This window comes from Panthera onca, chromosome D4 (genome assembly GCF_046562875.1).
Source record: "Panthera onca isolate mPanOnc1 chromosome D4, mPanOnc1 haplotype 2, whole genome shotgun sequence".
Classification (NCBI taxonomy): Eukaryota; Metazoa; Chordata; class Mammalia; order Carnivora; family Felidae; genus Panthera; species Panthera onca.
Window position 1 is genome coordinate 51,047,891 of NC_138351.1, and position 23,507 is coordinate 51,071,397.

General features: G+C 41.9%; 1 protein-coding gene across 3 annotated transcripts in view; it reads left to right on the forward strand.

Moving 5' to 3' along the window:
• Positions 1–2,016: 2,016 nt before the first annotated feature.
• TEK (TEK receptor tyrosine kinase) overlaps positions 2,017–23,507 on the forward strand; it is a 105,616-nt gene continuing 84,125 nt past the window's right edge. For 2 of the 3 annotated variants that reach the window (XM_060609607.3, XM_060609608.3), the window contains exon 1: positions 2,019–2,538. In XM_060609607.3, the coding sequence (XP_060465590.1) occupies positions 2,487–2,538 (52 nt within the window). In that variant the 5' untranslated portion in view covers positions 2,019–2,486. Of the gene's footprint in view, positions 2,539–23,507 lie in introns of all 3 variants that reach the window. The other variant, XM_060609609.3, reaches the window with a different exon arrangement.

Below are 23,507 nucleotides of genomic sequence, written 5' to 3' on the forward strand. Positions count from 1 at the left end.
AGGATGAAACCGAGTCACCCATTCTGAAGAAAGGAAGGACAGAGAACTTGATTAACAATTCATGGGAAGAGTAGATCTTTCTGGAGAATGGGGGATGAATGAAAGTGAGGTGCTTTTCTGCATAACAGAGGGAAGCAGCCCAGAAAAGGAAGGTAGAAGCATCTTTGTCCCACACGAAGTAGCCAACAGGAGGGAATGTGAGCAATGACTTCCTTGTGTGGCCATCAAGCACAAACAAAGGAAGCTGTGGCTGAGGAGACAGGTGCCCTGGAATTTGTTTATTTCCAAGGCTTTCCAAGTCTGTTCCATATGGCTCGGGGCCATAGGACCTCACAAAGTTTCAGCCACCACGTTCTCAAAATAGAGCACATTTGTGACCCTCTCAGGTTCTGCAGTGACACAGACACAAAGCTAGCATCTTCTCTGAACAGCCCAGAGGAGGGGACCTGGGAACCTAGGAGGACATGTTGTCAGGGACAGCTTAGTCATTTGGACTTACAAGCTGTTACAATTGGAGGGAAGTTAGTCACATCCAGTATAAACCCTTTATTTTACAGTTGAGGAAACTGAGGCCTACAGATGGGAAATGACTAGTCCAAGGCCTCACAGGAAGAACAGAGCTGGGAGTAGAGCTCAGAATCCCCCACTCCCAGCCTGGTTCCTTGCAAAACCAAACTCAAAGCCATTTCATAAGATGAGAGAATGGCTTTTGGGAGGAATCCCTTGGGACCAAAATCAGAGCCTGAAGGGAAAGACTAAGGAAATGAATATATTAACATTTAATGAAAGCCTTCGATGAATAGGCATCATGCCAGCCTCATTTAATCCTCTCTAAAATCCCCAGGTTGGAGATATTAGTGCTGCTGTAACAGCTGTTGAAACTGACAATTAAAGAGATGAAGTAAACATGCGGTGGAGTAAGTATCTGAACCCAGGTCTGCTTGAAAACTGCCTGTGCAGGGTGCATGGGTGGCTCCGTTGATTAGGCTTCCGGCTCTTGATTTCGGCTCAGGTCGTGATGTCATGGTTTGTGGGTTCGAGCTTCACATCGGGCTCTGAGTTGAGAGCATGGAGCCTGCTTAGAATTCTCTCTCTCTCTCTCTCTCTCTCTCTGCCTTTCTGTGCCCCTCCCCTGCTCTCTCTGTCAAAATAAATAAACCTAAAAAAAAAAAAAAAAGCCTGCACTTTACTGCCCCAGCTGGAAACATCCATTGGTCCTGGAGTTGTCACTGATGTGGTAAAACCTGGGAGAGAAATGAGGCAAAGCCAGCAGCGTCTCTGTTTTCCTATGGTGAGCAGTGAAAGCAGGAGCGGACGGCTCTTTCCTAGGGCATGAAGGCAGGGTGAACAAAAACAATGACACCCGATTCTGAAGTCATAGTTTGTGTTATGGAGAAACTATCTTCTGGATAAATTTAGGATCTCTGATCTCATTTTAGATACGGTTACTCCAAAAGCTCTTTTTCTTTTGGCCTATGTATTCTCTCTGCTCTTAGGAATGCTCTTTTGATCCCAAATCAAATCCCTTACATTTGGTTTTGACACCGGTTATTTTTAAGGTTTTGTATATAATTTGCTTCTGAAACACTGTTGGCCAAGAACCATGAAATCCGTTTCATTACCAAAATCCTTCTAGGCCAAGTTCTTTAAGAAATGAGATCACCTTCAGATGAATTGTTAGCAAAAATTAAAGCTATAGCCAGTAGCATGGATATGTTTGGGCTCTTGGCCAAGAAATAAACCATGTGTGTGAAAGAAAACAGGCTAACAATTCTGGACTCTGGTCTCCGTGGCTGCATTGCACATTGACCTCACCGGTAATTATCCAAATTAATTGCCTTTCGGGTTGTGTTCTCTCATCACGGAAACCTTCCTTTCCCAATTCAACCCATGTGGGTTAAAATGAGAAAACAAAAGCAAAAATTCCGCCCCACACCCAGAAGCCCCTTCTGTCAGGGATCCCAGGTGGACCCGGGAGAGCTGTTGGAGGCTGAGAAGGGCTGGTGATCATCGCATACCACACATAGGTGGAGGGCTGTTATTCTGTTTCCCGCCTAAGAGAGGATACCCCTATTGTTTCTGAAAACGCTGACCAGGACCCACACTTCCAACAAAAATTCCTCTATCCCCGCAACAGCAGCAAAAGCAGCGGCAGAAGCAACAGCAATAGAGAAGTGTTTTGATGAATTGCAAGATGGATAGGGCTTTCAGTGCCCCCAGCCCTGCTGATACCAAACGCCTTTAAGATACAGCCTTTCCCATCCTAATCTACAAAGGAAACAGGAAAAAGGAACTTAAAACTCCCTGTGCTCAGACAGAAATGAGACTGTTACAGCCTGCTTCTGTGCTGTTCCTTCTTGCCTCTGACTTGTAAACAGGACCCAGTAGAACATGCGAATGGAAAGTCACAAACCTCTTGGTGTCTGAAAGGATCCTTGGGACCTCATGCACATCTGCGGAAACTGGATGGAGAGATTTGGGGAAGCATGGACTCTTTAGCTGGCTTAGTTCTCTATGGAGTCAGCTTGCTCCTTTCTGGTAAGGTTTGGCTTTGTTGCCTTTTTTTTAATTTAATTTTTTAGGTTTTTTTCTTTTTTCAACAGTTAATGATACTGGGCTTTCTCACCAGTATTTAGTTCTGGTTAACAAAGGGCAGCTGTGTTATAGGCACTGTTTCTCTAGGACTTTCCATTTAATAGATGTGAGGATTAAAATGCAATGTCTTTGTGGCTTGGAACTGAGTTTTTTGAGAGTTTCCCTTCCGCTTATTTGCCCCCTATGTTGCCACAGACCCTATGAGAACTGATTAGGTCACTTTATTTGTGGAGAATCACTTACTATGGCACGTTATTTTACTCTTCCTCAACAATCTTGGGATTGTTGCCTTATTTAAAAAAAACAAACAAACCCAGTTTTACCTGCTTCAAAAAAAATCTTGCATAATTTTTAAAAAATGAAGTTCATGCAGACAATTATGGGGACCCACTTAAAGCAATGTACAGATTGTCATTTTTAAAGGAGAACAAAGATGCTTTTCTATAAAGATGTCATATCCACATCCTATTACAAATTTTTAAAAAATATTTATTTATTTTTGAGAGAGAGAGAGCACACACGAGAGCATGCACTAGTAGGGGAGGGACAGAGGAGAGGGAGTCACAGAATCTGAATCAGGCTCCAGGCCCTGAGCTTTCAGTACAAAGCCCTATGTGGGCTTGAACCCTTGAACCACGAGATCATGACCTGAGCCAAAGTCAGACGCTTAACTGACTGAGCCACCCAGGGGCCCTAGCCACATCCTATTTTAGTTAAAGCAATCAAATTCTAGGCTTTTTGGGTTTTTATTAGACCTTGGGCCATGGCTATATAATTATTTTCTGTTTCTTTAAAAAAAAATACTTGGCATGTAGTAATTTATAAAGTCTTTATTGGCCCAGTGAAATGAAAGTTGGGGCACTTATCCAGATTACCGGGCACAGGAGAAGATCACAGCCTGTTGGAGGGCTAAGGAATGGTTGGCTTGCATGTTTTTAGATCTCGTGTGTGTGTTGCCCAGATTCTCCACACAGTGGCATGCCTCTGATGCTTACCCACCCTGAGGGACGCTGTCTGAAAGTGGTATCCAAACATGAAGTACAAATCACAACTCTGATTGCCTTAGGTCTCTCCCTTTTAGTTTGAAAACATTCTAATTATTGTAATGAAGATAGAAATGATACTGGAAATGGAATTGCGCAAACGTACTGAATTGAATGTTGCAGACTATATTATTAGAATTTGATCTGAACATACACATAAGTTTGTGTTACATTATTTTCATACTTTTCTATATGTTTGGAAATTATTAAATATTCAAAAAATTAATCCAACAAGAGAAACGAATTGCATGTAACTTGTTTATAGCATTTCAGATCACTTTCAACACCTAGTTATATTGAGGATTTAATCATATTTTGAGACTAAGAACGTGTAATGTCAGTTGCTGAGATGATTTCACTATGTAGAAATTATATTAACATAGAAATGTTAATTTCTCATGTTATATGCACCTTTAAATCAAAGAATTATGATTCCATTTTTGTTTGGCTTTTTTTCTGTGTGACATACTTATGAGTAACATGAAATCTGGAACTAATTCTACACCAGGGATTCTAGTAACGCAAAGCCCAGAGTCTATCATTGGTCTGAGCTATTTTATAAGTTAAATCACCTACGTGTGCACACATGCCAACACACACACAGTTTTAATTCACTATTTGCCCCTCAAAGTGACTGTGTCATGGCACTTAGTAGTCTAGGCTTAGAAGAGCTGTCATAAAATCAGACCAAAAAATTATGTGATTGAAACAGTTGCTCCCTGTCTAGACCTTAGTTCCCTGGAAACATAGCCCTGACTTCAACAGGGAGAGGCCCAAGGAGAGGGATTTCATCCTCCTATTGAAAAGGAAAGGTGACACTAGCAAGATTGGTTTCTGGGGTAGGTCTGTTGTATTGGAATCCTAAGTTCCCTTCCCAGTATAACTCTCCATGGACATGAACACACAAGGCTTGGTAATTGCAACAAGAATCCAGCATGATTATATCTACAAGCATAGGAGCCCATTCTTTGCACCAAACTCCCCTGGTAGACCATAGTAGTGGAACAAGGGACTTATGGTTTATGGTTCTCTCTATTCCAATGGGTTGTTTCTGATTTTTTTTTTTTTTTTGTAACAAGTAAGACTGAAAAAATATGTCACATTTGCCTCAGTGAAGGTGGCTCTGGGTGGCAAATATCCGTAAGAGGTTTGGAAGAGGTATATAATTTTCAGAAGACTTCCCCAACCTACCTAGATTCTGGTACATTCCCCTCCCCATTGAGAATCATGGCCAATTTCAGCTTACAAACAAGTTATAATAAACATACTAGCTTTCCCCCACTCTCCCGTCCTCACCAAACTAGGCTGTTCTCTCTAAAGAGTTGTGTATATAGCAATACAAAATACAACAAATTACTCTTTCTGCTTTATCATAGTATGTCCTATATGATCAACGCCGACCCACTGGGAAGTCTCTAGTAGTATGCCTTCATATCTCTTTGTTGTTTGATTTGACATTTTAAGTAACAACCTGGGTTCAGAGATAGTGGATATCTTATCTGGAATGACAGTGGAAATTCGGTTATAAGGTCAGGGAAGTGGTCCCAGAGGGAACCTTCTCATTAGGGCTGGTCTTGGAAGGCTATATCAAGTCTGAGTAATCAAGGGTGGAGGTCTAGTAGCTGGGACCAGAGACACACCTGGGAATTATTCGCACAGGGAGGAGTTTTGCGTTCTTCACAGATGCTCCCTCCTAAGCATTGTCTCTGTTGGAAATGTCAGCATTTCCCTTTCAGCTCTATGCTGGGAGAGCTTCCTGCAAGAGCTCCAACTCTTCTAAGACATCCCTCCAGGAGGGAAGAACTCTTCCAAGGCCATTTCAGAGGACTATGCTATGTCCTCTGGGAGATTCATATGGGTGGGCTCCAAATTTTTCTGACGTTATCTATTTGACTACTCCTAAAAAGATAGGTATGTAATTGTGTAACCTGCTTATTCCCTGTAGATGGCTTATCAGTCAGAGCATAGAACCTGGATTCAAATGATTTCTCTAGGCTGGATGAGTGGACCAAATCCAAAAGACAGCCCTTTAAAATAGATGAATGTGAAGTCATGAGTTTGGTTTCAATAAATGGATGTATGTATGTTCAGTGTGAGAGAGACTTGGTTTGTTGAGTTTTCTTTTTTTTTAATTAAAAAAATTTTTTAAGTTAATTATTTTGAGACAGAGAAAGCGAGTGGGGGAGGGGCAGAGAGAGAGAGAGAGAGGCAGAGAGAGAATTCCAAGCAGGCTCTGCCCTGTCAGCACGGAGTCTGGTGTGGGGCTCAGACTCAAGTACCTTGATATCATGACTTAAGCTGATACTGAGTCAGATGCTTAACCAGCTGAGCCACGTAGGCGCCCCTGTTTATTCAAATTCTTAGTGATTAACACGTTTTGGTGATACGCAAAATTCATAGATGCCAACATGTGCTCTGCTTGCTGAAAAGGTAATTTATAAGCTGCAACAGTTCACTTTAGTAGATATCTAAGGTCCAAATTAGAAATGGTAATCACTGTACTGCTCAAAGAATACCCATTAAACACTGAAGACATTGAGAAATTTGGCAGTAAACATAGTGGACAAGCAGGAAGGTGAGTGCTTTAGAAACCATTTTATATGGGACTATTTAGCCAGGGAAAAGAGACCAAGATCAGCATTTTTAAGGGTTTCCATGTACAAGACCCCATAGATAGTGTATTTTGCCAGATCTAGGATAGAGGGGTGAAGAGAGTTAGGCTTTATTGATGGAAACCTTCTAAAAATTGGATCACCATCCCCATGAAGAGTGAACTCCCACACCGGAGAGTGTTCAGGCATAGGTTGTGTGATATCTATCAGGAACATCATAAGGATGTGGAGTCTGATGGTTACTATACTTGTCTTTCACATCTCTTCCACTTTACTATTTCTCTGTGAGTTCAGAAAAGCCACCAACACCTTTGAAACCAAACAGTGTGTTTCCCGAATTTCAACTCAATCCACATGACTTGTGAGAGAAAAAAGTGTACCTGCACATGTGCAATCATGGCTCTTCTGAAGACACTCCTTTATGGGACTGAGGTGGATCTAATCAAGAAGGCAGGAGAAAGAGTTAAGAGTATGAATTGTGAAGCCACAGACCTGGGCTTAAGCTCAAATTGGATGACAGTGGGAAAGTTACTTGATTTCTCGAAGACACCATTTTCTCATCTCTTATGGATGAGAATACGTATTTCCCAGAGTAGTTATGAGGATCAAGTGTGATAATGCAAGAAGAGAGCTTAGCCGGTAAGAAATTTCTAAATAAATGAAGCTAGTGTAATAAAAAAGGGGAGTATTTCTCTGAGGACCTCTGTGCTAGTTCCAGACTGGTTTAATCTTTTCTAGCATGTAGGGGAGTTACTGCTCATGTAAGCAGTCTCTTTCTGAAATAACTCAACATAGGGTCACCTGGATGGCTCAGTCGGTTAAGTGCCGACTTCAGCTCAGGTCATGATCTTGCAATTCTTGAGTTTGAGCCCCATGTTGGGCTCTGTGTTGACAGCTCAGAGCCTGGAGCCTGCTTGGGATTCTGCGTCTCCCTCTCTCTCTGCCCCTTTCCTACTTGCTCTCTGTCTCTCTTTCTCTCTGTCTCTCTCAAAAATGAGTAAACATTAAAAAGTTTCTTTTTTTAAATAACTTAATTCCTCAAATTTTATGCTTGTCTCTCCCCACTTGGGCTACTATCCCAGTGCTACTACTCCTTCATCCCTGCTCTTGGCCCTTCTCCTTCCATCAGGCCCATATTTACAGTCTACACATTTTTTCCCTCATGGCTCTTGTTCATGCTGTTCCATCCATTTGGGAATGACACCCTCCATGCCTTCTCTGCAAACAAAATTGAACTCAACTTGCCTGGGTCAGCTCTTCCTCATGATCTCCTTCACTTTATTCTGAGTTCCCTTCTCATAGAGGCTGTGTCTTGAGCTTTGGGCACATAGATTTAGCTCCATTAGCCTTTAACATCTTTAACAACAGATAATACTTCTTTTTTATTCTCTATAGTGTGTTGCATTTAATGTTCACACACTTAATGTGTGTGAAACATAAAAATACACTCATGAAAGTGGCTTTAACTAGGCCTTTACCTTATACAAGGTATTGTTTGATTGTTGAATATTACCCAAAAGGTATGTATACTTTTTTCAATAGACATTTGAATTGTTGGCTGCCTTTTGTTTATTCATTTTTTCATTCCTTTACTCAGCTATCATTTCAGTCAATGAAGACCTATTGAGGATTTACTCACAAAGCCAAGTCCTGTACTGGATTCCAGGAATGCAAAAAAGGATGAGTCATTTTTCCCCCTTGCTAAATTCACGGTTTAGAGGGAAAGAAGAATATAGGCACATGAATTATATGATGATATGATAAATGTTATCGTAGGGATATATATAAAATCTAGCTTTTCAAGAGCTATAAAAACTGTTTTTGGCTCCAATAATAAAAAATGAAACTTTAAAATCTAAGTTATGCATAAATGTCTAAAAACATAGAATATCGATTTCATTAGTTGCTAAATTTAGTATAAATAAACTTAATAATATTTGAAATGAATCTGTAGCTTAGATGTTCCTCACTTTGCAAGAACTCCCTAAATAGTTGTGACTATTGCCAATTATTGCCACTTGTAATTAGGAATTGCTCGTTATCAAATGATTTGAAAACTAAGAAGATAAAAAGAAAAGGGAAGAAAGAACTTCCCATTAGAGAGAGCAGGGGGTCTGAAATAGCAGGTAAAGGTCAAGAAAGTTGAGTAAGGCTGGAATGTAGGGTGGAAATGGAGAATTAAGTTTGGGGTCAGATCAGGAAGGGCCTTGTAGGGCATTTTAAGTAACTTGTACCTCATTCTGTACATGTTGAAATTTAGTATGGTGTTTGTTCTATCATAGTTGATGTCTATCTTGGAAAAATTACTGTGATAATAGTATGGAAGATGGGTTGACCTAGCAGAGCCTGTAGGCCTGAAATAGTGCGGCTTTTCAACACTCCAGGAAGAAAGGCCTGGATGGACAGGGGGGTTGAGAGTATTGAGGAGATGAAACTGTAAGGGTTGGTGATTGATTGCATTTGGGAGATTGAGAGAAATGGGGGAGAATAAGTATAGTTCCACTGTTCTGGTTTGGGTAGTGGTGGTGCCATTCACTGTGCTGGGAAACATGGCAGGAGGAACTGATTGGAGATGAGCTGAGATGGAGCAAATAATGATTTTGTATGTGTTGATTTTGAAGTTCCATGTAAAGGGAAAATATTTAGCAAAATTTGGGTCTCTGAGTGTGAAGCTCAGATGAAGGAGACTGGGCAAGGGCTTGAGACAAACACCCTTGATTCATGGGAAGTGAAGCCATGGGCATGGACGTATATGAAGATAAAGTGAAGGGACAAAAAAGAGAAAGTAGCCAAGTGGGGGCAGCAATCAGGGAATTGGTAGGAAAAGCAAATCCAATTAGATTTCTTTCCTGGAATTTTAGAGAATTGGTGTTGTGGTAGCTAAGGAAGAAGAAAGTTTTAAAAAGAGGAGAGGAAGGGCGACTAGGTGGCTCAGTCAGTTAAGCATCTGATTTAAGCTCAGGTCATGATCTCATGGTTTGGGGGTTTGAGCCCCGCTTCAAGTGAGCCCTGCTTCTCTCTCTCGCTCTCTTTTTCTACCCCTTGCTCACTTGCACTCTGTCTCTCAAAAAAAAAAAAAAAAAAATAATAATAATAAAACAGTTGCTGTTAAAAAAATAAAAAGAGGAGAGAAGGATTGGGGCAGCAGACTGACAGCCTCTGGGTTTGGCGTGGTGGCACCAGGTTACAGGTGTGTGGTTTTACAGGGAGCCAGCCGCACTCCTAACAGTGTGGACCAGGACTGGAAGGGATGTCAGAGGATCATTTGGCATCACTTCCAGCCTTCAGGAAAGGGGATGTCTAAAGTTGCCTCCCTTATTTCTGGAATTTCAAACTGATAACCCAATTCCCACCGGTCTGGCCAGACTATTCCTTAACTCACAACACACGTGCGGAATGTTTTTTAGATTGAGCCATGCCTGCTTTCTTCTGCACCCCGTCTCCCACTCTTGTCCCTTCGGGAATCGGACTGTCCTTCTCTTCATGTTCGTTTCCCCCGGCTGCAGGGGAAGGTGTGGGGACGTGGGTCTGCCAGATGGAAAGAGTCCTGACTCTTTGATGGGAGGGAGTGCATTCCTTCTGCCTGGTTGGTTCCCTGTCTAACATGGTATGGATGACAGGGAGCCTGTCAGGCAGCCAGATGAGGGACATTGTGGGCGGCTGCTGTTCACTTTCTGCTTGCCACAGCCCTTGCTCGGGGCTTGACCAGTGAGGTGTATGTGGTGGTCACACCCATCTCAGCAGATCTGTCAGCTTTCCCGCTTTTGTTAGAGGGTGATATCATGCTTCCTGGGGGGAGTGCTGGAAGACAATGCTCGGCCACTTTTCTCCAGATACAATAGGCGGAGTCAGGAAGGCAGTATTGACATTGCTGGGGCTGGGGAGGCACTCACTGCTCTGCGGCCGTCAGATGGTGAACCAGCTTAACCTTGGCACACAGGGCCTGGGTTGTGCAAGGCGTCTGGCTGCAGAGCCAAAGGGGACTCCGCCCTGGGGACAGAGCTACTTTAGACATCTGGGAATCTGGGATGGGCTTCAAATTCTGATCCCTGTGTCAAAAACAACCACAAAACAATAATAGTACCAGATAACACAAATGACTACCGTAGCTTGAATGTTTCTTTGTGCCAAGTGTTTCATATGATTTTTAATAACTCATGACAATTGTGCACAATAGATATTATCATTCGTTTTTTTTAAATAGATGGTGGAACTGAGGCTCCAAAAGTGACTTGCCCAAGGTTAAAACGTAGTAGACATCCATTATTTTGGACTGCCTAGCATCCCTACGTGTTAAGAGCTGCTATGATTTCCCTCCATGTGACCCTGATGGGACTGCCAGTCATGGCAGAGTGTGCCATTCATCTGACCACAACCATTGGTTCAGATGGAGGATGCATGACCCAACAGGGCCAGGTAGACTCTGGCTCGGGGAATTGATGAGAAAACATTTTCTCTCTTTGGTGAGGACACTGGGCACCCAGAGCTACCAGCTGCCCTGGGCACTTGAAGGAAGCTAGTCTTTGGAAGGAGAGAATGAGGACAGTAGCACAGAGAACCTGGAACCATGACAGGCTCTCCATATTATTGGAGCGCTGAGTGCAGTGGTTTTTAGAAATCTACTCCTGTACCTTCCAAGTATGGGATCCAGTTACCTTTATTTGCTTCCACAATTTTCAGTTGGTTTCTGTCTCTTGAAAGTGAATCGTCCTGAGTGATGCCATGGTTTCAGTAGGAAGTGATAGAGGCAAGAGTTAAACTGAGAATGACCTGAAGCCCAGTTATGAGTTCTTTTAAACTCTTCACTGTGTGGTCTTCTAACTAGTGTTTCATGGTCACTGCAGGCTGGTTCCTGGAAAAGGAGGCTGATGACAGTACTTAGTCGTGTGGTTTTAGGAAAGATTTTAAAAGAAACATTACTTCAAAGTACTTAGTACAGTGTTGGTACATGACAAGCACTCAAAAAAATCAAACGCTGTTAATTGTTTGCTTATAAACAAAGCTTCAGACTCTTAGGTTGCTTTATGCTGGTCTTTGCAAGGCACATCTTCACCCTTGAGGGCAGGCAACCCGTATTCTATGCCAGATGGAGGTCTCTGCTTCACTTGGTGAAACTCAGCATTAGTACCCTTCGTAGCTTGGCCTTGTCTCAGAGAAAGGAGTGAAAGGAGTGGTTTCTTGATTTTTTTTTTTTTTTTTTTTTTTTTTTTTTGCTAAATATCTGGAGTGTCAGGTAGGAGAATTCCTTCCAGTGGATCTCATAGGTAGCAAGACAGTTCTTCCTGCTTTTCTCCTGCCAGCTCCCGATTCCTCCTTTTCTCTTGTCTCGACTGAACAGAGGCTCTAGGATGATTTGTCATTTATAGGTCCCCACCGCACTGATCCCAAGCCTAATTCCTAGTTCTTGACAATTTACTGTGGAATTGTTAGTTCCAAATAGAAGTTGCCTCATTTTTGACTAAGCTCATTATCGGATTTTTGGACCCATCCTGGAGCGAGAGAGAGAGTATGTGTGTGTGTGGCAGCAGCTCTCCTCTCATTTCACCACCATCTTTGCCCCAATTACTCCTGTTCTTACTCTGAATTCCTCTTTATGTCCAGTACCTCTCATATCCGGAAAGCACTTTCTAATCGGCGGGGGTTGATTCAAACACCCACCTGCATTACTACTCATTGCTACCACTTCAGAACCAAAGGGCACGGTGTCGTAGCCGTTGGTTGTGGTCGGCACTGTTTCAGAAACCAGTCTTTACCTGCTTCTCAAGGCTCTTGCGATTCTCAGTCCCTATGTCACATTGGAGGGATATTTCAGCCATACCAGGCTCTGCGGTTTCTAAACATACACTCTTGAAGCCTCCGTGTGCCTTTGTGTATGTTGTGTCTTCTGCCCGGAATGCTCTCTTCCCATCCCCTTTTTCATGTGACTTATTCATGCTTCAAGGTTTATCTCAGGTTCCAGCTCTTCCGAGAAGTCTTCCTTAAACTTCTTGCGTGGGTTTGCGCCCTGCCTTCACCTGGGCTTCCACTAAAAACGTGGCCTGAAGTAAAGGCATATGCGTAGGTAGATTATTCGGGAAGTGATCTCGGGAGCAGGAATGAGGGACTAGGGAAGTAGAACAGTACTAGGCAGTGTTATATGCTGGTCACTGCTATGGATGCCTGGTACCCCAGATATCCTGAGGAGCCTTATACAATGAGACTCAGAACTGTTTACCCACAAAGAAAAAGGAGAGGCATTCATCCATTGCTATTCTCCTCCTCTGTTCAGGGTTATGTAGATAAAAGAAACTAGTGGGTTACTGCTGGTATCTTGTACTGTTGTGCCGGGGAAAGTCCCAGGAAAGGAAAAGACATGTACTTGCCTGGGCACAGGGTGAGCTACTTTGACACCTGCCTAAAGTGGCTGCTGCAGGTGGGAGTGGGGTGGATTTGCATTGGTGCCCAAGAACTGTCACATACGGGCACCCCTATGCTTGCCTCTGTCCTCATACTTGGAACAGCAGATGACAATGAACAGTTTGCTTGTTGGTGCCACCCACTAGTGAGCTGTGGTTGGCATTTCAATATTCCCAGCACCAGACGTAGTATTGTGGCTGGCAGAGAAAGGCTTTATTTATTTGTGTGTTTATTTTTGAGAGAGCACAAGTTGGGGAGGGGCAGAGGGGGGGGAACAGAGGATCCAAAGTGGGCTTTGTGCTGACAGCAGCAAGCTCAGTGTGGGACTTCGACTCATGAACTGTGACGTCATGACATAAGCCGAAGTCAGATGTTCAACCGACTGAGCCACCCAGGTGCCCCAAGAAATGCTTTAATAAATGGGTTTGCATTGGATTAAATGTTCCAACCTAGTGCTTCCCTACGTGTGCTCTATATATTACTGCTGGCCTGAAAAAGATGATTGTATGTGCTTCCTGGAAGCATATTTTAAATTATCTATTTTTGTATCTAAGTGTAAATATATGTGTGTATATAACTGTCATATCAATCAGGTGATTTAATGAATATTCTTAATATGAGGCTCAGAAAAAAATGAGCTAAAGAGAATGGTTAATAGAATAATTGTACAAGCAGCATGTAGATTCAGCAAGGATCATGCCTGTGGTACATAAATTAATGCACTTTGGGAGATACTGCTCTAACTGAATCAGTTAGCTAATCCTCTTTAGAACTCTGTGTCCAAAAAGAAAATAGAAAAGTGATTTGGCATGTAATGAATACTATCCCAGTGAGATGAACCAAGTGAAAGAGTCTTACAGTGATCAGTCTGTGTCAAAGGATTATCTAGGACTCTAATCTTGCTTTTTCCAGTAAATCTGGAAAATGGACATTTGTTATTAAATCATAGACAAGATCTAGTTTACCCCTTGGACATAACTGGGGCATCCCTCAAAATAGGCCCACAAGTCAGCCAGCAGACCAGCAGGCATAGTGAGCCAGTAGAAGACCGGGTAAGTCCGTTATACTCACTCATTCAAGCTAACATTTACGGAGCCCTTTCTGTGTCCTGGGAATCTGCTAGGCATTGCAGTTAGAAAGATGGCTAAGAGAGGCACGTGACGTCAACTGGCTTGTGATATGCTTGGTGAAAAGTTCTGCTTTATGGGAGGCAGATGTTGGGAGCATGGAAAATGGAGGGAGTAATCCTGGAAGAGAACAGGGGTCTCATCACGAGGGTGACATCTGAGATGGATGGATAGGATTACACTTTGTGGAAAATCAGGAGTGGAAGTGAGAAGTAGGGCATTCCAGGCAGAGGAAAAAGCATGAAAATGGGGAATATGTTGTGTGGCAGTTTTATGTGGCTATGCTCCAGGGCCCACTGAAGGAGGTAGCAGGGGGTAGAGCCAGGAAGATGAGTTGGGAAGGCGATAATTTGGTTTGAGTTAGGCTGAGTGGGCAGGGACAGACCAGAGACGCTTCCTGGAGTCATTAGGATGTAGAGTGAAGCTGTGTGAGGGAATGAGATTGTCCAAGAAGAGGACAGCAGACTGGTTCTGGGAACACCTGTATCATCGGGGTAAGTGGGTAGAGGAAGAGGAAACTGGAGGCATTCAATGAGAGAAGCCAAGGGTGGAGGGAGTTTTAGCTGCGTCAAAAAGTGCAGAGGCAGGAGTAGGGTGAAGGGAGGGACTAGAGAATGTGGCATTTAGGTGCTGTGTGTTGCAAAGCATTCTTGGTGAATGGCGCTGGGCTGGGGTTGAGGAGTAAGTGGGAGGTGTGGAAGTGGGGTTTGTAAGCATAAATTCCTTTCTGGGAGATGTCCCTTATTCTGGAAGATTCCTTTGACCACGTGCCTTTCTGTAAACTTGATGCAGCATGATCTGGTAGGAGGAGGCGTGAGGTCCTCTCTGCTAACACTGGCAGAGGATACACAGAGGTCTGGAGATAGGGAAAGAACTCTTACATGACAGATACTCTCTCTTGCCCCTGGATGTGGTCCCCAATTACCTGAATTAGGGAATTATTTTAGTTTCAAGAACATGATAACAGAGGTAGAAGTCTTTATGGCAGGCCACACACTAACTGTTACATAGAGTAACAGAATAGTGGAACTGTCAAAGTCTTAGAAGATTATCTGGTCCAGTATTTCTGAAGACTAACTCCTTGGAGAATCGTAGAATCCTTTATTTTGTGTCTTTTGAGTATCATATGGAGCTAATATTTGTTACCTTAAGAAATACCGGTTTGATTCAACTTTCTCATTATACAGATGCCAGCACTGTGGTTCAGTACTTTGTTTAAACTCACTCAGTGCATTAGAGGCTAAGTTTCTTCATTTCAGTGGAGAATGTGGGAGGCAATCTATAAATTCGGGCAGAATCCATGTACCGTCAAATTGCCTCTTCTGTTTAGGTTTGAGCCTCCAGATCATTCACTTATAAATTCCTTTCCTTCTCTTTTAAGTGCTTAATGGATACAGCTGCAAGGCCCCTGGCAGTGCTGGCTTGCTTTGTGCCTCCCAGCCCCCTTCCCCCTGTGTATCTCACACCCAGATTCAGCAGGGCTTTTCACACAAATAGTCTGCCAAGAGGTGTGGAACTGGAGCCAGAAACACACAACAGCTGCAGAAGGGTCAGCCACATGTAGAGGCCTGGGGTAATCTGCAGGCCTGGACACAGCCCTGACCACTGATGACTCCGGAGTCCATAAGCCATCAGCAAAGTGAGTAATACACTCATTCTGCCAGCTGCTTCTGGAATCAAACAAAAACTAGTACTGTTGCCAGCCAGCAGGGAAAGAATCACCTTTGATTGCATCACTGTCTTCCCATTAAGGCTGGGGAGAGCCTGTGGTTCAGACTGACTTCTGTTAGAGAACCTCTCTTCCTCTCCTAGAGATCACTCTCTGATAGAATTCATGGTTTATCACCCCTGCCAAGCCCACATTTTCACCTTCCCCAGGTGGTTATGAGCACAGGCTCTGGGGCCAGATGGATCTTGGTTGGAGCCCTACCCAGGGTGAAAATGGTGTGACATTGAACAATTTATTTCACCTTCCTGTAGAATGGGGATCGTGTCACCCACACTGCAGAGTGGTAAGGATTCCATGATATAAGTTGGTCAAATGCCTGGCAAGTGCAGGCTCATAAAAAAAAGCTCAGTAAATATTAACTGTCATTATTATTTCTTATGTTTCCCTATGTTCCTAAGAGCACCATGTTGCTAAGAACCTGTATAAATGTTATTCTATTCCATTCCATCCCATTTCAACATCTCCTTCCTTCCCAGCCTATTCTATTCTATGAATATTTCTTGACCTTCTACTCTGTGCCCCACCCTGGGTCAGCAGATGTAAAGATGAGTAAAATAAAGTCCGTGCTGCTAAGGAGGTTGCTGTTGGGGTGTGAGTTGCCCGTGGACATTAAGTACATTCTCATCATTCCTAGTAGTTCCGTTCTATAAATCATGGACACAGCGTTAGATCCCTGCAAGTCGCAACTTTTTTTGTCAACGAATCGATACATACCTAGTTTTGTGTGTGTTTGCATTTAAAGGAAAATCATTTAATGCATAGGACTGACTCATTAGCATGGGACTCGTGGTCAACAGCATGAACTGCAGCCTAAAAGGAGCTTATCTAACCATGTGTTTTCTCCTGAGGTACATCGTAGCTTTCTCATGCTTAAGAACACTAAACAGCACTTCAACACTATGCCTGGGAGCTATCTTATTCTTTTTATCTTTTGGATTTGTCTTAAAAAAATTTTTTTAATGTGAGTATAGTTGACACACCGTGTAACATTAGTTTTAGGCGTACAACGTAGTGATTTGACATGTTGATACATTATGTATGTTTACCACAAGTGTAGCAACCACCTGTCCTGTTATATTACTGTAACATTTGACTGTATTCCTTATGATGTGCCTTTTAGTTGTTTGGAGGCAATTTAAATGGTGAAACTGCCAACTAAAAGCACAAAAATGTGAAAAAATAGCACTACCTATACTGTGGAGAGGATACTGGTTTACAGTTGGGAACATGTGCATCTGAGGACTCGGGGTTTTTCCTGCTCTACTGTGCGTTCTAATGGCTGGGAAGGCATCATGAGTGCTGATTTTGAGGCAATAAATAAATTGTAGGCAAATTCAAGTATACGGAATCAACCAATAATGAGGATAGACCGTTGATACAAATGACTCTACTCGGGCGGTAATGAGGTTTCCACAGATGTACAGGCAGGCACAGGAAAGAGAGAAGTGAGTTCATTCTGGGACACTCAGCTCCACTGATGGAAATCAGGCTTTCCGAGAGGCATTTGTGACCGAGCAGACTGCGGACATGGATGCCTGAAGGGATGACGGTATGGCTGCCAGATTGGGGCTCAGGGTGGAGGGGGTTCTGCCTCCAGTGCCGTACCATGCGTCCTGGATTTGACTGGATGCCCTTAAGCAGACTTCTTCTCACCCACATTCATGTCAAAGAGAGACCCAGCCCTCTGAGACACCAAACACATGAGGAAGGACCCACCTCTGTAGTGTTGGTGAATAATAGAGTTCTCAGTAGGTCGAAGGGGAAGATTTGTGTTGTACAGTGTGCAAAATGAATGAAGTTCCCAAGTAGACATCTCTCTGTTTCTCTGGCAAAGTTCATCTCCAGTTCCCAGCTTCCTGATTTCTCCCCCTCCCTCCCTTCCACCTGTTCTGTTCCAGGCTATTGCACTTCACCCCTGCGTGCACATAGCACTCAGCACACCAAAGGTCAGCTAGTTATCTGGCTCCCTCTCCTGTGGACTCTTTGCAGGAGGTCTGTATTACTGGGATGGCTCTGGGGAGTTTTTACTCCATGCTTCACTCCCCACTTATCCAAATAGTCACTTGGTAAAATATTTTTTCCATATTTTGGAATAGGCAAGAAAGAAGTACAAGGTCCCGGATGAGTTACCACTCCCTCGTGCTGCCAGTTTTTCCCAACAGAATATTTTTTCATCTTGGACACATGATCCGTGGTTTCTACAGTTAATTTGTTTTTATTATTTTTTATTTTAGAGAGAGGAAGCAAGTAAGGGAGGGGGGGCAGTAGGAGAGAGAGAGATTGAAAATCTTAAGCAGGCTCCACATTTAGTGTAGAGCCCAACACGGGGCTCGATCCCAAGACCCTGGGATCATGACCTGAGCCAAAACCAAGGGTCAGACACTCAACCGATTGAGCCACCCAGGTGCCCCAGTTTCTACAGTTTTTAAAGAGCCTAGTGCAGGCCCTAGCCACACTAGATATTTGATAAGTGAATAGATTTCCATTAAACAGATGATTTGGGGAAAGGAGACACTTTTGTAATGTTTTCCTCCACAAAACTGATTGGTACTTTTAATTACTATAATTTCCTTACATATTTCGCAGCAAGGTTTTATAACCCTCATCACAAGTGCTAAACACTTCTTTCTAATAATTTTCATCAAAATTGCCAATGATTCTATTTTTGAAACTTAAAATAATTGTGAATTTTATCTTAAAGAATAAGCAGAAGGAGCTGCTGAGAAAATTCTGGGGAGAAAAAGGTAATTCTTGGCAATAGCTCTATTATCTTTTTATTATTATTTTATTTTATTTTTTATTTTTTTATTATTATTTTAAATGCTTATTTTAGAGAGAGCGAGCGAGCAAGCATGTGAGTAGAGGAGGGACAGAGAGAGAGAGAGAGAGAGAGAGAGAGAGAGAGAGAGAATTGCAAACAGGTTCCATGCTCAGTACTGAGCCTGACATGGGGCTCTATCCTACGACCATGAGATCATGACCTGAGCCGAAATCAAGAATTGGATGCTCAACCAACTGAGCCACCCAGGGGCCCAGATAATGGCTCTGATAACTCTCAAGGCAGAGTATAATACTCTAGTAGTGGAGTACCCTATAAGAGTATGGGGACACAGATTAACAGATTTAGAAAAGTCAGAACCAGACCTGAGTTTACATAAAATTTTATTATCTATAAAGGATATAAATCAGTGGAGAAAAGAATAACAGTTATGGGAAAAAATTAGTTTTCTGTTTTGAAAAAAGAACTGTTTAAAAAATCCATCTGTTACCACACACTGAAGTAAATGCCAAAGGGATTAAAGAGTAAATGTAAAAAATCAAGCCACCAAAAGAACATGGAAGCGAATATTTATTGATTTTTCATAGGGAGAAAGACTTCTCAGGCTTAAAAACAGTGCAAGAAACCACAAAAATAAAATTCAGTATATATAGCTACATAAATATTTAAACTGTTAATTTAATAAGCAAAATAAAAAGGCAAAGGAAAAATGAGAAAAATACTTGCAACAAATATGGCATATAAGAGACTAAAGTATTTTCATAAAAGATGCTCATTTGAAGCTGATAGAAAAAGGAAAACAACAGAAAAAGAAGAAGAAATAATTCACAGAGGAGGAAATACAAATGGCTAATAGACTTGTGAAAAAATTCACCCTCTGAATTAAAATCAAATCAAAATAAGAGACTATTTTTCTATATCAAACTGGCAAAGATTAAAAAGCAAGTGAGAATATTCAATAATACACATGAGATAAGTGTATATGAAAATACACTGCACCTTTTTATTTTTTTAATTATTTTTTTAAGTTTATTTATTTATTTTGAGAGAGACAGAGACAGCGTGAGTGGAGGAGGGGGCGTAGACAGGATCCCAAGCAGGCTCCACGCTGCCCTTGCAGAGCCTGATGCAGGGCTTGAACTCACGAAACTGGGAGATCATGACCAGAGCCAAAGTCAAGAGTCAGATGCTTAACTGACTGAGCCACCCAGGTGCCCCAACACTGTAGCTTTTTAGATAGAAATTTAGCACTGTAAAGCAAAATGTTACCGTAAGATTTTAAATGTAACAAGATTAAGTAAAAATTCAGGATATGAAACTGTTCTGTTTTAACCTAAGAAAAAAAAGTATGTATGTTGGTTTCTGCAGTTTCTCTTTGTATACCCTGGGCAAAAAACAAAGAATATACATCAAAACGTTAGCGAGAGTAAAAGCGTTTCTTTCTAATCATTTTGTCTTACTGTGTTTGGATAGGTGTTGAAAGACAGAGATTTCATAATAAGACATATCTTTTAAAAATGTATATTTTGACTGTTCTAGAAAGAACATCAAATATAATACTTTCATAGTTGTAGAGATACTTTGTGATGATCAGTTTCATGCTTAAATTGCTATTTCCTAAAAGATAAAAATAAATATAAAAGGACCCACATTTTTCAGTACTGCCATCTATTCTGCATATAATGTTTATGACTATCAAGATATTTATTAATATGGTGTAATTGCAGGAAAAAAAAGAGATTCTAGGAACACTCTCTTCCTTGGATATTTTTATTGGGACATTCAGATGACCTATTGAAATAAGACCAGGAGAGATGCTGAGAAATGTTTCTTTCACAGGATTCAGTTGATGTTTGATGTTTGGGAATGAAAATACTATGCAAATTGGAACTCTGGGTAGTTACTTCAAAATACAGCATTTGTATACTTTAGCTTCCTTAAAATGTGTATTTTTCTACAGAAATAATTTGATTACAAAAACGATGACAAAAAGGGGCCCCTGGGTGGCTCAGTCGGTTGAGCATCCCACCTTTTATTTCTGCTTGGATCATGATCCCAGGGCTGTGGGATGGAGCCCCACATCAGGTTCCATGCTGAGCATACAGCCGGCTTAGAATTCTCTCTCTCTGTGTCTCTCTCTCTTTCCCTCTGCTCCTTTGCCCAGCTCATGCACACTATCTCTCTAAAATAATAAAAATAAATTTTAAAGATGGCAAAAATAGGGGTGCCTGGGTGGCTCAGTTGGTTAAGCATCCAACTTTGCTCAGGTCATGATCCCATGGTTCATGGGTTTGAGCCCCACATAGGGCTCTGTGCTGTCAGCTCAGAGCCTGGAGCCTGCTTTGGATTCTGTGTCTCCCCCTCTCTGCCCCTCCCCTGCTCACAGTCTGTCTCTCTCTGTCTCTTTCAAAAATAAATAAACATTAAAATTTTTTTTAAAAAGTTAAAAAAAGACAAAAATAATACATGTTCCTGTTGAAAAATTTGGACATGCAGAGAAACATTATAATACAAAAATTAGTTATATACTCTTTTAATGTGTAAGTATATTAAATACATTTAAATACATGAGTAACATAAAATAATAATAAATAAAATATATAAATTATACAGAGAGAGCTCAAGAGAGAAAGAAAGATTAAGAGCTAGATTGAGAAGCAGAGAAATAGCTAGGTTTGATTGTTTGGCTTTAAACATCTGTTAACTATTGTCTTGAAACATAAACCCAGTTGTACAGGCTCCCTTTCAGGATGGGAACTGTGAGAGGGGAAAAAAATGGTCTCAACCACAGGATCATTGACCATAAACCAGAAGGGCCATAGGAAGTGAAGTCATAGCACTAAGCCAGGTCTTCTGATGCTGCCATATAATAATCAAGTAAGACCTGAAACAAATCCTTTCCTCTTTTCCCTGGACCTCCTCTCATCACTTAGAACTTAACCCTGAGGGATGAAGTGAAGATTCAGGGAAGTGTGATGGATGAGAGTAAATACCAGAAATGGGGTGAGAATGTCATATACGCATTATTTGTTAATTTAAAAAAGGTGTTATTATTAATGAAGAAGAGAGTCTTGGCTTGTTTTCGGGTGATGAAACAGTTGAGAATGCCCGAGAACCCCTGGTGTCAAAGGGCATCTTTCACAATGCCGTGTCCTTCTGGCTCTGTGTCTTTTGCCCTCCATCTCACCATCTTCCTTGTAAACCTTAGGAGCCACAGTTAGCTGAGTTTGAGAAAGATGAGGACGACAGCCCACCAGCGCCCTCTGCAGTCTTGCACCATGGCCTCCTTTGTGATTACAGTGGCCGTGTGACACGTCCAAACCTGAAAGCCAGACTCCTCAGTTTACTGCTGCCCTTTAGTATTTGTATCCATACTAATTACCTGAACGTGTTTGATCTGTCTATAAATCTCCCATTAGACTGTAAGCCAGTGGCTCTCATATCTGCTTCATGGAGCTCTGGGGTTCCAAAGGGACACCTGTGTGGCTTGCACAGCGGGTGAAGGTGAGGCCTGGGCTTGCTGGTCTTGGGCCCCATGCCCCTACTTTACCAACTTAATCAGGGTAACCTTAATTTGGTTAACATATTAGCTTCTATAAAATATTCCACTTGGTAGAAGGATGCCTTTGCTTCAACAAAAGCTCATCGAGGAACTGCTGATATAGTTATAAGATACGCTCTGGCAAAGACAGCCCTGAGCTGGGTGTGATAGATGTGTATCCCGTATGAGGAATTATTGGCTAAGCCAATACTGGTTAGAAGTACAGGTTTTGAAACTGAAATATGAAAGCTGATCTGTTTCTTCCACTTACTGTAGACCGGAAACTGAGTAATCACACCTGTATATAAAGGCTGATAAAGTGTTGAAGGTTTGAAAGACTCTTCCAGAATAAAGGGGATATATATATATATATATATATATATATTTTTTTTTTTTTTTCTTAATGTTTATTTTTGAGAGAGAGAACACGAGTCGGGGAGGGGCAGAGAGAGAGGGAGACACAGAATCCGAAGCAGGCTCCAGGCTCTGACCTGTCGGCACAGAGCCTGACAGGGGGCTTGAACCCACAAACCACGAGATCATGACCTGAGCTGAAGTCAGACGCCGAACCAACTGAGCCATCCAGGTGCCTTGAGGCGATATGTTTTAAGTCATGAGGTTGATAATGCTGACTTTTTTGTCAGTGCTATGGGAAGGATTGTTCACAAAAAAGCAGAGTTTGAGGTGAATGAACTGTTACTATATTGATACTAATATTTTGTATACTTGATTTAGAAGTGAACATCATCTCATTTATTCTGTGAGATTTACTGCCAACAAACCAGAAATTGCATAGGTCCTTGGGGGAATCTATTGCATATGTGCAAGTATTTCCTTCTAAGTTGACATTTGAGTGTTGATTCCTTTCAGACATTAAAAATTTGAAATTAGCCGCACGGACCTCAGCAATCAAGTTTTAATTTCAAGCACACACACTACAGCAAAAATTTTGGCTTCTTTTGAATACATTTTACATTACACAGTCTAAGAACTAAAGTCAGTTTGATCTAGTTTCTAACTCGTTTAGAAACCAAACTTAGGAGTATCAAAAATTCTATTTGAAACCTAGGTCTTGGGGCGCCTGGGTGGCTCAGTCAGTTGGGCAACCGACTTTGGCTCAGGTCATGATCTCACGGTTCTTCTAGAGCCCCGCATCAGGCTCTGTGCTGACAGCTCAGAGCCTGGAGCCTGCTTCGGTTCTATGGGTCTTTCTCTCTCTGCCTCTCCTCACCACACCTCTCAAAAAAAAAATAAACATTAAAAAAATTAAAAGAAACCTAGGTCTTTGGCTGATTAGTCATATTTTAAAATTCTGATTTTAAAATCTAGGATTAAAGTCCAGGGATTGTGGACTTTAGTTCCTAGAGCACATGGTAAATCTTGTTTTCCAGGGGTGACCTTAGACTGTAAATAATGTGCGTCATCCTTAATACGGAGTCAGACTTTGTCATTAAAGAAACCGCAGATTAAAACTGCATGCCCCCTACCGGAAGTTAAGTCCTTTACTACATGGGAAAAAGAGAAACAAGGATGTGAGATAAGTTTTGTCGTAGTGTACCATTATCGTGCTGGGTGGTGTTCAATAGCTCACTCTGTGGACCCTGTTTTCTCTGGATGTAGGATAAAAAACTACCACAAACTAGCTTTTGCCTCGGATTGGTCCTGCAGGGAGGATCACCCTCAGG